At 49.5% G+C, this 11,874-nt stretch overlaps 1 protein-coding gene across 1 annotated transcript; it reads left to right on the top strand.

Moving 5' to 3' along the window:
• The first annotated feature begins 5,682 nt into the window (after positions 1-5,682).
• Positions 5,683-10,733, top strand: LOC139391909 (uncharacterized). The gene is made up of 3 exons (XM_071139522.1): positions 5,683-5,700; positions 7,165-7,789; positions 10,585-10,733. Exons 1-3 carry the CDS (start codon positions 5,683-5,685, stop codon positions 10,731-10,733), a joined length of 792 nt encoding a protein of 263 aa, XP_070995623.1.
• Positions 10,734-11,874: the final 1,141 nt, after the last annotated feature.

The raw sequence follows: 11,874 nt of genomic DNA, 5'->3' as shown, positions 1-11,874 counted from the left end.
ATAGGTTTAGGGTCTATTTAACCAGGCTAGAGGTTTTTGTCATCCTTGGTGAACATAAGTCATAGAAAATACATATCACGTGGCGTTTTCACAAAGTTCGATTCTGTTTTTTATTTTGAATAAAATAACAATTATAAAAACCATTTTTTTCTTCGTCATTATGGAGTATTGTGTGTTGATTGATGACGAAAACATTTTATTTAATCCATTTTAGAATAAGGCTGTAACGTAAAAAAATGTGGAAAAAGTCAAAGGGTCTGAATACTTTCCAAATGCACTGTATACAAACACACACACACACACAGATGTGTTTTGTGTGTTTGGGTCCGTCTCTGGAGGATATATAAAGACATCAGCCAACTGGACTTCACAGCCAGGATCGTAGAATAGCCAACGGGATCATCCAGATTCTTCAGGTCAAAGGTCAAAGGTCATTTATAGGTTATACACTAGGATTTTGATTGTACTTGCCTTACTGTAGCCACACTGACTAATACAACACTAAGGGCATTCTGAGGTGAAGTTAGATAGGGCTGTATTGCTATGTCACAGGATATGGAGAGAACAAGGCAAACGATTTGTGTTGATACCAAACATTCAAAGTCCTTGAATTATCTGCCACCTCCCGTCAGTTGACTGGGCAGCTTCCTGAGACGTTAGATAAAGACGGGTCAGCTTTCTCTTGCCATACTCCTTTCCATTTTTAACAGTACCAGATCCTGTTCCAGGGAATGGTGTTAGCGGTCGTGTAGCGCCACCGAGTGGAACATAATATGCTGCTGACACGTCTTCAAAAGTCCATCATTACCATGACAATCTAAACATCAATATGGAGAGTGGTTACAGAAAGCAGACAGAAACACAGGATACAAACGATAAGTCAATTAGACTTACTTTGATTACTCATCAACATGATATTGGTTCTTCTGTTGTGTTTATTGAAAAAAGATTTGGAAGGACACTTACTTGACTGAAATTTGACTGAGATCAATTGGACTTCTGTCATTCCCTTCCACACACAGTAAATATATAACAAAATACAACGTGTTCAAATAATGGAGATCATTCTGCTGTGTTTTCTTCTTTCTCTTGTTTATTGGATTTTTAACCAGAAGAGGAGGCTGCTCTCTCACTCATGGAGTCTGAGATACAGAGACCAGTCACTCCCAGAGTACTGGGGTTCACTGCGTTGCCTGCCTGCCTGGCCCTGGCTCTGCCTACCTGTCCCTGCCTGGCCCTGGCTCTACCTACCTGTCCCTGCCTGCCTGGCCCTGGCTCTACCTACCTGTCCCTGCCTGCCTGGCCCTGGCTCTACCTACCTGTCCCTGCCTGGCCCTGGCTCTACCTACCTGTCCCTGCCTGCCTGGCCCTGGCTCTACCTACCTGTCCCTGCCTGCCTGGCCCTGGCTCTGCCCACCTGTCCCTGCCTGGCCCTGGCTCTACCTACCTGTCCCTTCCTGCCTGGCACTGGCTCTACCTACAGTAGGGAGAACAAGTATTTGATACACTGCCGATTTTGCAGGTTTTCCTACTTACAAAGCATGTAGAGGTCTGTAATTTTTTATCATAGGTACACTTCAACTGTGAGAAACGGAATCTAAAACAGAAATACAGAAAATCACATTGTATGATTTTTAAGTAATTAATTAGCATTTTATTGCATGACATAAGTATTTGATACATCAGAAAAGCAGAACTTAATATTTGGTACAGAAACCTTTGCTTGCAATTCCAGAGATCATACGTTTCCTGTAGTTCTTGACCAGGTTTGCAGACACTGCAGCAGGGATTTGGCCCACTCCTCCATACAGACCTTCTCCAGATCCTTCAGGTTTCGGGGCTGTCGCTGGGCAATACGGACTTTCAGCTCCCTCCAAAGATTTTCTATTGGGTTCAGGTCTAGAGACTGACTAGGCCACTCCAGGACCTTGAGATGCTTCTTACGGAGCCACTCCTTAGTTGCCCTGGCTGTGTGTTTCGGGTCGTTGTCATGCTGGAAGACCCAGCCACGACCCATCTTCAATGCTCTTACTGAGGGAAGGAGGTTGTTGGCCAAGATCTCGCGATACATGGCCCCATCCATTCTCCCCTCAATACGGTGCAGTTGTCCTGTCCCCTTTGCAGAAAAGCATCCCCAAAGAATGATGTTTCCACCTCCATTCTTCACAGTTGGGATGGTGTTCTTGGGGTTGTACTCATCCTTCTTCTTCCTCCAAACATGGCGCGTGGAGTTTAGACCAAAAAGCCTACCTGTCCCTGCCTGGCCCTGGCTCTGGCTCTACCTACCTGTCCCTGCCTGCCTGGCCCTGGCTCTACCTACCTGTCCCTGCCTGCCTGTCCCTGGCTCTACCTACCTGTCCCTGCCTGGCCCTGGCTCTACCTACCTGTCCCTGCCTGCCTGGCACTGGCTCTACCTACCTGTCCCTGCCTGCCTGGCCCTGGCTCTACCTACTTGTCCCTGCCTGCCTGGCCCTGGCTCTGACTACCTGTCCCTCCCTGCCTGGCCCTGGCTCTGACTACCTGTCCCTGCCTGCCTGGCCCTGGCTCTGCCTACCTGTCCCTGCTTGCCTGTCCCTGGCTCTGCCTACCTGGCCCTGCCTGTCTACCTGGCTCTGCCTGCCTGGCTCTGACTACCTGGCTCTCCCTGCCTGGCTCTGCCTACCTGGCCCTGCCTACCTGGCTCTGCCTACTTTTCCCTGGCTATGCCTGGCCCTGCCTACCTGACTCTGCCTACCTGGCTCTTTCTGCCTGGCTCTGCCTACCTGGCCCTACCTACATGGCCCTGCCTACCTGGCTCTGTCTACCTGGCCCTGCCTACCTGGCTCTGCCTACTTTGCCCTGGCCATGCCTGGCCCTGCCTACCTGGCTCTCCCTGCCTGGCTCTGCCTACCTGGCCCTGCCTGCCTACCTGGCTCTGCCTGCCTGGCACTGCCTACCTGGCTCTGCCTTCCTGGCTCTCCCTGCCTGGCTCTGCCTACCTGGCCCTGCCTGCCTACCTGGCTCTGCCTGCCTGGCACTGCCTACCTGTCTCTGCCTACCTGGCTCTCCCTGCCTGGCTCTGCCTACCTGGCCCTGCATGCCTTCCTGGATCTACCTACCTGGCTCTCCCTGCCTGGCACTGTCTACCTGGCTCTGCCTACATGGTCCTGCCTGCCTGGCTCTGCCTTCCTGGCTCTCCCTGCCTGGCTCTGCCTACCTGGCCCTGCCTGCCTTCCTGGCTCTACCTACCTGGCTCTACCTACCTGGCTCTGCCTACCTGGCTCTGCCTACTTTGCCCTGGCTATGCCTGGCCCTGCTTACCTGGCTCTGCCTTCCTGGCTCTCCCTGCCTGGCTCTGTCTACCTGGCTCCGCCTACATGGTCCTGCCTACCTGGCTCTGCCTACATGGCTCTCCCTGCCTGGCTCTGCCTACCTGGCTCTGCCTACCTGGCTCTACCTACCTGGCTCTGCCTACCTGGCTCTGCCTACTTTGCCCTGGCTATGCCTGGCCCTGCCTACCTGGCTCTGCCTTCCTGGCTCTCCCTGCCTGGCTCTGCCTACCTGGCCCTGCCTGCCTTCCTGGCTCTACCTACCTGGCTCTACCTACCTGGTGCTGCCTACCTGGCTCTGCCTACTTTGCCCTGGCTATGCCTGGCCCTGCTTACCTGGCTCTGCCTTCCTGGCTCTCCCTGCCTGGCTCTGCCTACATGGTCCTGCCTGCCTGGCTCTGCCTAACTGGCTCTCCCTGCCTGGCTCTGCCTACCTGGCTCTGCCTATCTGGCTCTCCCTGCATGTCTCTGCCTACCTGGCCCTGCCTGCCTGCCTGGCACTGCCTTCCTGGCTCTGCATACCTGGTCCTGCCTACCTGGCTCTGTCTACCTGGCTCTGCCTACCTGGCCCTGCGTGCCTGCCTGGCTCTGCCTACCTGGCTCTCCCTGCCTGGCTCTGCCTACCTGGCCCTGCTTTACCTGGCTCTGCTTACCTGGAGCTGCCTACCTGGTTCTGCCTACCTGGCTCTGTCTACCTGGCTCTGCCTACCTGGTCCTGCCTACCTGGCTCTGTCTACCTGGTCCTGCCTACCTGGTCCTGCCTTGCCCTATCTGCCTCCTGACACAAAATCTTTCACCTTGCTGCTCTGCCTGGCTGGAATCACAGCTCTTGATAGGAGAAGTGACTAATTAAACAACACAGTCAACACACACACCAATATACACAGCTACTGTTTATTCCTACTGTTGTAGCTATAGGTCTTAGGTCTTTAGTTACACAACGGGCAAAGCCAACTTGTCATTTGAGGGAGAACTTCATATGGAACTGCTGCGCAAGTACTATAACAGTCTAGCACAAAAGCCCTTTGTTGACAGAGTAATGTCAAAAGTCTTTGTTTCTCACTCTTCTGAGTCACTGTTTGGTGATTTTCTTTCATTGTTTCTGTCATTTTCTACCTCTTATCCTCTCTGTTTATAGAAACTGTTCACTTTTTCCCCATCTCTTTTTTTTTTGTCTGATGAAATTGTTTGGGACGGACCAAGAATAAGCTGTGGATTTGAGAATGCTTCACGTTCCTCAGACTGGTGCCAAAGGCTTGAGGTTTTTAGTCATAAGCAGTGCGCATACTGTTTAGGTGTCTGCAACCTTAGTTGTAGCATTCTTTCGTACAGATATCCGTCTAGATATTGTACTGTACTTACCAAGCTTCTGTTGCTAAGATTCTGTTGCTAAGCTTCTGTTGTTTTTCCAAAATGGCTGCTCTTGCGTACAACCCTACCCATGTTTAAGCATGCTTTAGGTTAGGTTCCATTCCATCATGTTTTCATGACCCTGGAAAAGATTTACAAGCATTATTGTATATTTGACATAAATGAAAAAATACTTGCTGAAAGTTTTCTCTGAGTTGCTTTCATGCAGGCACGTGCACAGATAGGGTTCAACCGCTGACCTCTGCAGAGCACATGCCTCATTGCTCTTTTATTCCCTAAAGTACCCTTTTGTTTTGGGTAAAAACATTTAAGTCGTTGTTAAATTATTGTTCAATACGTTTAATTTAATTCGCCATTAAGATATGGCCATCTATTGCTTCTATGGAACTAAATAAAGTCTAATAAAAGTCAGAATTGCCCAACGAGTCTGTGACCACGTTTGCCGAAAAATATTTTTGGGGTGCCCTTTTTTGGGTTTGAGTACCTGCCTCCCAACAGGTCTGTGTACGACCCTGCTTTCATATGTTTCTTCATTGTTGCTTAAGAAATCCTTGAACTTTCCCTTTTCAGGGGTCATTAGCACAGCATATTGAAGAGCATGCTGCAATAGATAGTTACACAGAGCAAATTAATTCAGGAATGGAAAGAAAAGAAAGGAGGAAGCTGTCCCCTCAGGCTTGCTGTTGTTGACAGGCAATATCTCAGCGCTCTTAGGTGAGCAAATCACACAAAAATGCACCATGTTTCATTAGCTGAATCTATTTATTTGCACAGAGAAAGTGCAACATATGATTAAACAGAAGAGCAGAATACAGGTGAGCTAAGAAACTCTAATGGTTCTCAAACACTAAAGATTAGGATAGTAAAAGTAGAGTTCTATTGTGACTTAAAACAAACGCCATAAAATAGGTTAGGTATTTGCTAAAAATAAAATGTTGGATATTTTATCCAAGCAGGTACTTAAATATATTATGTGACCTACAGAAGCCTTCAGGCCGTTGCTATGTTTCTGACTGCACAGGTATGTAGACAAGTTTGGACAAAACAGCAACCATATTGTACGAAGAAACACCAGCCACAATGGATGGCAGTGGAAAAGATTGGCCATATACTGTACGTGCACAATCATTTCACATACAGGCTGTATGCATGTCCCAATTTAGTTTTGTTCACAACATATAGTAGGTGCAGTGTTATATGTGTCAGAGCTCGCGTGAAAGAGGTCTTCTGATCTCACTGTGAGATCCAAGTTATGTAAAGGTTAAATAACCACACAAAACGCTATTTGTACTATTTTGGGATGCATTTGCTGCATGGTTTCTGTTTTTGTTGGTGGTATGCATGTACATCTTACAGAGTATGAGTATATCAACTATTTAAATGTCTCTTTAGAGAGAATGTGAAGACTCGACATGGGAACAGGTGAAGGTGCCATTTTACCTTGTTGAAGTCTCATATGACAGTGAAGCAAGGAGTCGAAGGACCTGTGACTATAGTCTAGTACAATGTTTTCCAACCCTGGTCCTCAAGTATCCCGAACAGTACACATTTTTACTGTAACTCTGGACAAGCACCCTGATTCAACTTGTCATCTAATCATCAAGCCCTCAATGAGCTGAACCAGGTGTGTTTGTCAAGGACTACAACTAAACTGTGTACTGTTGGGGGTACTGGAGGACCAGGGCTGGGCTGTTGGGGGTACTGGAGGACCAGGGCTGGGCTGTTGGGGGTACTGGAGGACCAGGGCTGGGCTGTTGGGTGTAATGGAGGACCAGGGCTGGGCTGTTGGGTGTAATGGAGGACCAGGGCTGGGCTGTTGAGGGTACTGGAGGACCAGGGCTGGGCTGTTGGGTGTACTGGAGGACCTGGGCTGGGCTGTTGGGGGTACTGGAGGACCAGGGTTGGGCTGTTGGGGGTACTGGAGGACCAGGGCTGTTGGGGATACTGGAGGACCAGGGTTGGGCTGTTGGGGATACTGGAGGACCAGGGTTGGGCTGTTGGGGGTACTGGAGGACCAGGGTTGGGCTGTTGGGGGTACTGGAGGACCAGGTTTGGGCTGTTGGGGGTACTGGAGGACCAGGGCTGTTGGGGGTACTGGACGACCAGGGCTGTTGGGGGTACTGGACGACCAGGGCTTGGAAACACTGGTCTAGTACACACAGCAAAAGTGAGATGTGTGACTTTCATTTCTTTATCCAAGTTGTGTCCCTCCAGTAGGGCAGTTTGACCGTAGGTCCTGTCAGTGACCTTCATGCAGCCCGAGCACTGTGGTTTCCAAGATGGCATTTAAGTTGTACTGCACACAGGAAACAACTCAGTTACACTGACCCTCCCTTCATCCCTGCAACAACCACATCATACACCTCACACTGCAGCAAGGGATGGACTACACAGGAAGGGCTGGACTACACAAAAGAGCTGGACTACACCGAAGGGCTGGACAACACAGAAGGGCTAGACTACACAGAAGGGTTGGACTACACAGAAGGGCTGGACTACACAGAAGGGCTGGACTACACAGAAGGGCTGGATTACACAGAAGGGTTGGACTACACAGGAGAGCTGGACTACACAGAAGGGCTGGACTACACAGCAAGGACTGGACTACACAGAAGGGCTGGACTACACAGAAGGGCTGGACTACACAGAAGGGCTGGATTACACAGAAGAGCTGGACTACACAGAAGAGTCGGGCTACACAGAGGGGCTGGACTACACAGAAGAGCTGGACTACACAGAAGAGCTGGACTACACAGAAGAGTTGGGCTACACAGAGGGGCTGGACTACACAGAAGAGCTGGACTACACAGAAGAGCTGGACTACACAGAAGAGCTGGGCTACACAGAAGAGCTGGACTACACAGAAGAGCTGGACTACACAGAAGAGCTGGACTACACAGAAGAGCTGGACTACACAGAAGAGCTGGGCTACACAGAAGAGCTGGACTACACAGAAGAGCTGGACTACACAGAAGAGCTGGACTACACAGAAGAGCTGGACTACACAGCAAGGGAGAGGGAAAAGAAGAAGACAAACTCTGAGGGAAACGGGGAGCGAGAGAATGAGGAAGAGGCAGAAAAGAGAGAGAGAGACACGGAGGAGAGTGAGAGTAAGAGAGACAACGTGGCTAGATGTTTTTTCAGTGTAGTTTTTGGAGAGGGTGAGAGGACGGTGGGGTTATGTGAGGTAGTGGAGGAGCGTTGTGTACATGTACAGTATAATCACCTCGAATAGAGTGTAGGCCTGCTGTATTTACACAGCTTTTAGACATAGTAATCATAGGTGTATTTATATAGGCTATTGTATTCAGTACTCTTTCCTACTCGTTATGCATATATTATGTTAATCTGTATGTTATTATATGCTATGTAATACTGTAACACGTCTCTCAAGGTATGTTTTCTTTCGAGAGTAAGTATTCTGAATGATTGACTTTAAGCCAGTATATATGATGATTCAATCATAGAATTACATTTACTAGAATGTTAATTCTGACTATATCGCACCATTGCTATTGTCTGCACAGCAGAGGTGTTTATGTGTGCTAATGAACGCAGCTCTACTGAACTGACTAGAGCTCTCTGGTGGTTAGTCTTTACAGCCTGCTTGCCCATGCCTGCCTGCCTGCCAAGCAGAGTTTCCTGTTTACGGACAAATAAGTGGCCTTGTGGCTATAGTGTCCGCCCTGAGATTAAACGGTTGGGGGTTCAATTCCTAGTCGAGTCATATTAAAGACTGTAAAAATGGCCCCCCATGCATCGCTGCTTTGAACTCGTGAAGGAGAAGACAGATATAGACTTCTCCTCAACCAACCTTCCAATGTACATGTTTATTACCACCAAAATGGTGGGGTTCTCTCAGCATGCAATTATGTCTCACGTGCCCATAAATAGCAGGTCAGCCACACTCTCGCTCAAGATGTGTAATTTACAGGTGTGCCCGGTCCAGGACAGAACTGTGTGTCTGGATCATCTAGTCTACCCTGGAGGCCTGGGGAGCATGGCAACACTGTATGACTCGAGTGACAAATATGTCTGCTTTACAAAATTGAGTCTATCAGTATTTTGAAAGTGTTGTTAGAGCTTTATTAATCCAAACCACTTTTAGAGAACGCGTTACTCCCCTCTTTCAATGTATGTTATGTTTCCCACCTCCTAAATGTAATACAGTATGTACATGTCACATGTAATATTAGATGTTCTGGACTTATTATCTTTGATAGGTTGGAGATATGAGATTTCAGCAGAAGCCAATAGGGTCAAGATTTCAACCAGTAAACCTCTCTTCCAATGGCGTTGAGCTTTTATCATATTTTCTGAGAGGTGGGAAAAGGAGAGAAAGTGCAAGAGAAAGAAGGATTAGGTGGAAATAGGAGGAGTGTTATAGGCCATATGAGAAGGAGGAGTATGGAAGGGTGGGAGAGGAGAGAGGGGGTATGGAAGGGTGAGAGAGGAGAGGAGAGGAGGGGTATGGAAGGAGGGAGGGGTATGGAAGGGTGAGAGAGGAGAGGAGAGGAGGGGTATGGAAGGGTGAGAGAGGAGAGGAGAGGAGAGGAGAGGAGAGGAGAGGAGAGGAGAGGAGAGGAGAGGAGAGGAGAGGAGAGGAGAGAGAGAGGAGAGGAGAGGAGAGGAGAGGAGAGAGAGAGGAGAGGAGAGGAGAGGAGGGGTTGAGAGAGGAGAGGGAGGGCTATGGAAGGGTGGGAGAGGAGAGAGGGGGTATGGAGAGGGGTATGGAAGGAGGGAGGGGTATGGAAGAGAGGAGGGGTATGGAAGGAGAGGAGAGGAGAGGAGAGGAGAGGAGAGGAGAGGAGAGGAGAGGAGATGAGGGGTATGGAAGGGTGAGAGAGGAGAGGAGAGGAGAGGGAGGAGAGGAGAGGAGAGGGGAGAGGAGAGGAGAGGGGTATGGAAGGGAGAGGAGAGGAGAGAGGGGTTTGGAGAAAGGAGAGGAGAGGAGAGGAGAGGAGAGGAGGAGAGGAGAGGAGAGGAGAGGAGAGGAGAGGAGAGGAGAGGAGAGGAGAGGAGAGGAGAGGCTATGGGGAGATGAGAGAGGGGTATGGAAGGGTGAGAGAGGAGAGGAGAGGAGAGGAGAGGAGAGGAGAGGAGAGAGGAGAGGAGAGGAGAGGAGAGAGTGGGGTATAGAAGGGTGAGAGAGGAGAGGAGAAAGAGGGGTATGGAAGGGTGGGAGAGGAGAGAGAGGGGTATGGAAGGGTGAGAGAGGAGAGGGTGAGAGGAGAGGAGAGGAGAGGAGAGGAGAGGAGAAGAGATAGAGGGGTACGGAAGGGTTAGAGAGGAGAGGAGAGAGAGGGGTATGGAAAGGTGAGAGAGGGAAGGAGAGGAGTATGGAAGGGTGGGAGAGGAGAAGAGACGAGAGAGCGGGGTATGGAAGGGTGGGAGAGGAGAGGAGAGGGAGGGGTTTGGACGGGTGAGGGAGGAGAGGAGAGGGTGTGGTATGGAAGGGTGGATTAGGGAGGGGTATGGAAGTGTGGGAGAGGAGAGGAGTATGGAAGGGCAGGAGAGGGAGGGAGAACTGAAGAAGGGTGGAAGAGAGATTGTAGATTAGATGGGTAAGAGATACCAAAGTCTTTCACTCCCTTCGTTTCATCAGTGAAATTAATTCACCCATGAAACAGAAGCCATCTCTTCACCCCCTCCGTCTCCATCACTTCCCCCTGCAATGGGTTTTCCCCTCAGGCCAGGGATAGGATCCAATAAACCCCTCTAACACTGCCCAAGTAGTTCAGTCCTCAGCCTCCAGCCTGGACTCTGACCACAGGGGTAGAGACCATGGGGAGAGGATGGGGGATGATGGGAGGAGAGGAGTCACAACCAGGATCTTCTCCTCCTTACATCCAGGCCACGGGATTCAATTCCTCTCCATTCCTTTGCTCTGCTCTGTTTTTTCCAGAGGCTGACATGCAGCAGGCTGACATGCAGCAGGCTGACATGCAGCAGGCTGACATGCAGCAGGCTGACATGCAGCAGGCTGACACAGTCCAGCAGGCTGACATGCAGCAGGCTGACACAGTCCAGGAGGGGTGGAAGCGATCGCTCTGAGGGTGGGGGAGAGGGTGTTGAGGTAGAGGCGATAGGGGAGGGGAGGCCTTTTTTGGGCTTTTAGATGTCTGTGGAAAATGAATCACAGAGGCCTGCATAGGGGGAACGAGGAGAGAAGTAGAAACACATCTGGCCCTGAAAAACAAGAAAATAATAGTAATAGGAGAGCTTTGGATTTGTTCTGTTCCTAAGTGTGTATACTGTAGGGCTCAGACACATCTGTATAGTGTAGGGCACAGACACATCTGTATAGTGTAGGGCACAGACACATCTGTATACTGTAGGGCTCAGACACATCTGTATACTGTAGGGCTCAGACACATCTGTATACTGTAGGGCTCAGACACATCTGTATACTGTAGGGCTCAGACACATCTGTATACTGTAGGGCTCAGACACATCTGTATACTGTAGGGCTCAGACACATCTGTATACTGTAGGGCTCAGACACATCTGTATACTGTAGGGCTCAGACACATCTGTATACTGTAGGGCTCAGACACATCTGTATACTGTAGGGCTCAGACACATCTGTATACTGTAGGGCTCAGACACATCTGTATACTGTAGGGCTCAGACACATCTGTATACTGTAGGGCTCAGACACATCTGTATACTGTAGGGCTCAGACACATCTGTATACTGTAGGGCTCAGACACATCTGTATACTGTAGGGCTCAGACACATCTGTATACTGTAGGGCTCAGACACATCTGTATACTGTAGGGCTCAGACACATCTGTATACTGTAGGGCTCAGACACATCTGTATACTGTAGGGCTCAGACACATCTGTATACTGTAGGGCTCAGACACATCTGTATACTGTAGGGCTCAGACACATCTGTATACTGTAGGGCTCAGACACATCTGTATACTGTAGGGCTCAGACACATCTGTATACTGTAGGGCTCAGACACATCTGTATACTGTAGGGCTCAGACACATCTGTACACTGTAGGGCTCAGACACATCTGTATAGTGTAGGGCTCAGACACATCTGTATACTGTAGGGCTCAGACACATCTGTATGCTGTAGGGCTCAGACACATCTGTATACTGTAGGGCTCAGACACATCTGTATGCTGTAGGGCTCAGACACATCTGTATACTGTAGGGCTCAGACATATCTGTACACTGTA

This window comes from Oncorhynchus clarkii, chromosome 32, assembly GCF_045791955.1.
Source record: "Oncorhynchus clarkii lewisi isolate Uvic-CL-2024 chromosome 32, UVic_Ocla_1.0, whole genome shotgun sequence".
Classification (NCBI taxonomy): Eukaryota; Metazoa; Chordata; class Actinopteri; order Salmoniformes; family Salmonidae; genus Oncorhynchus; species Oncorhynchus clarkii.
This window is presented reverse-complemented; position numbering and strand designations above follow the sequence as displayed.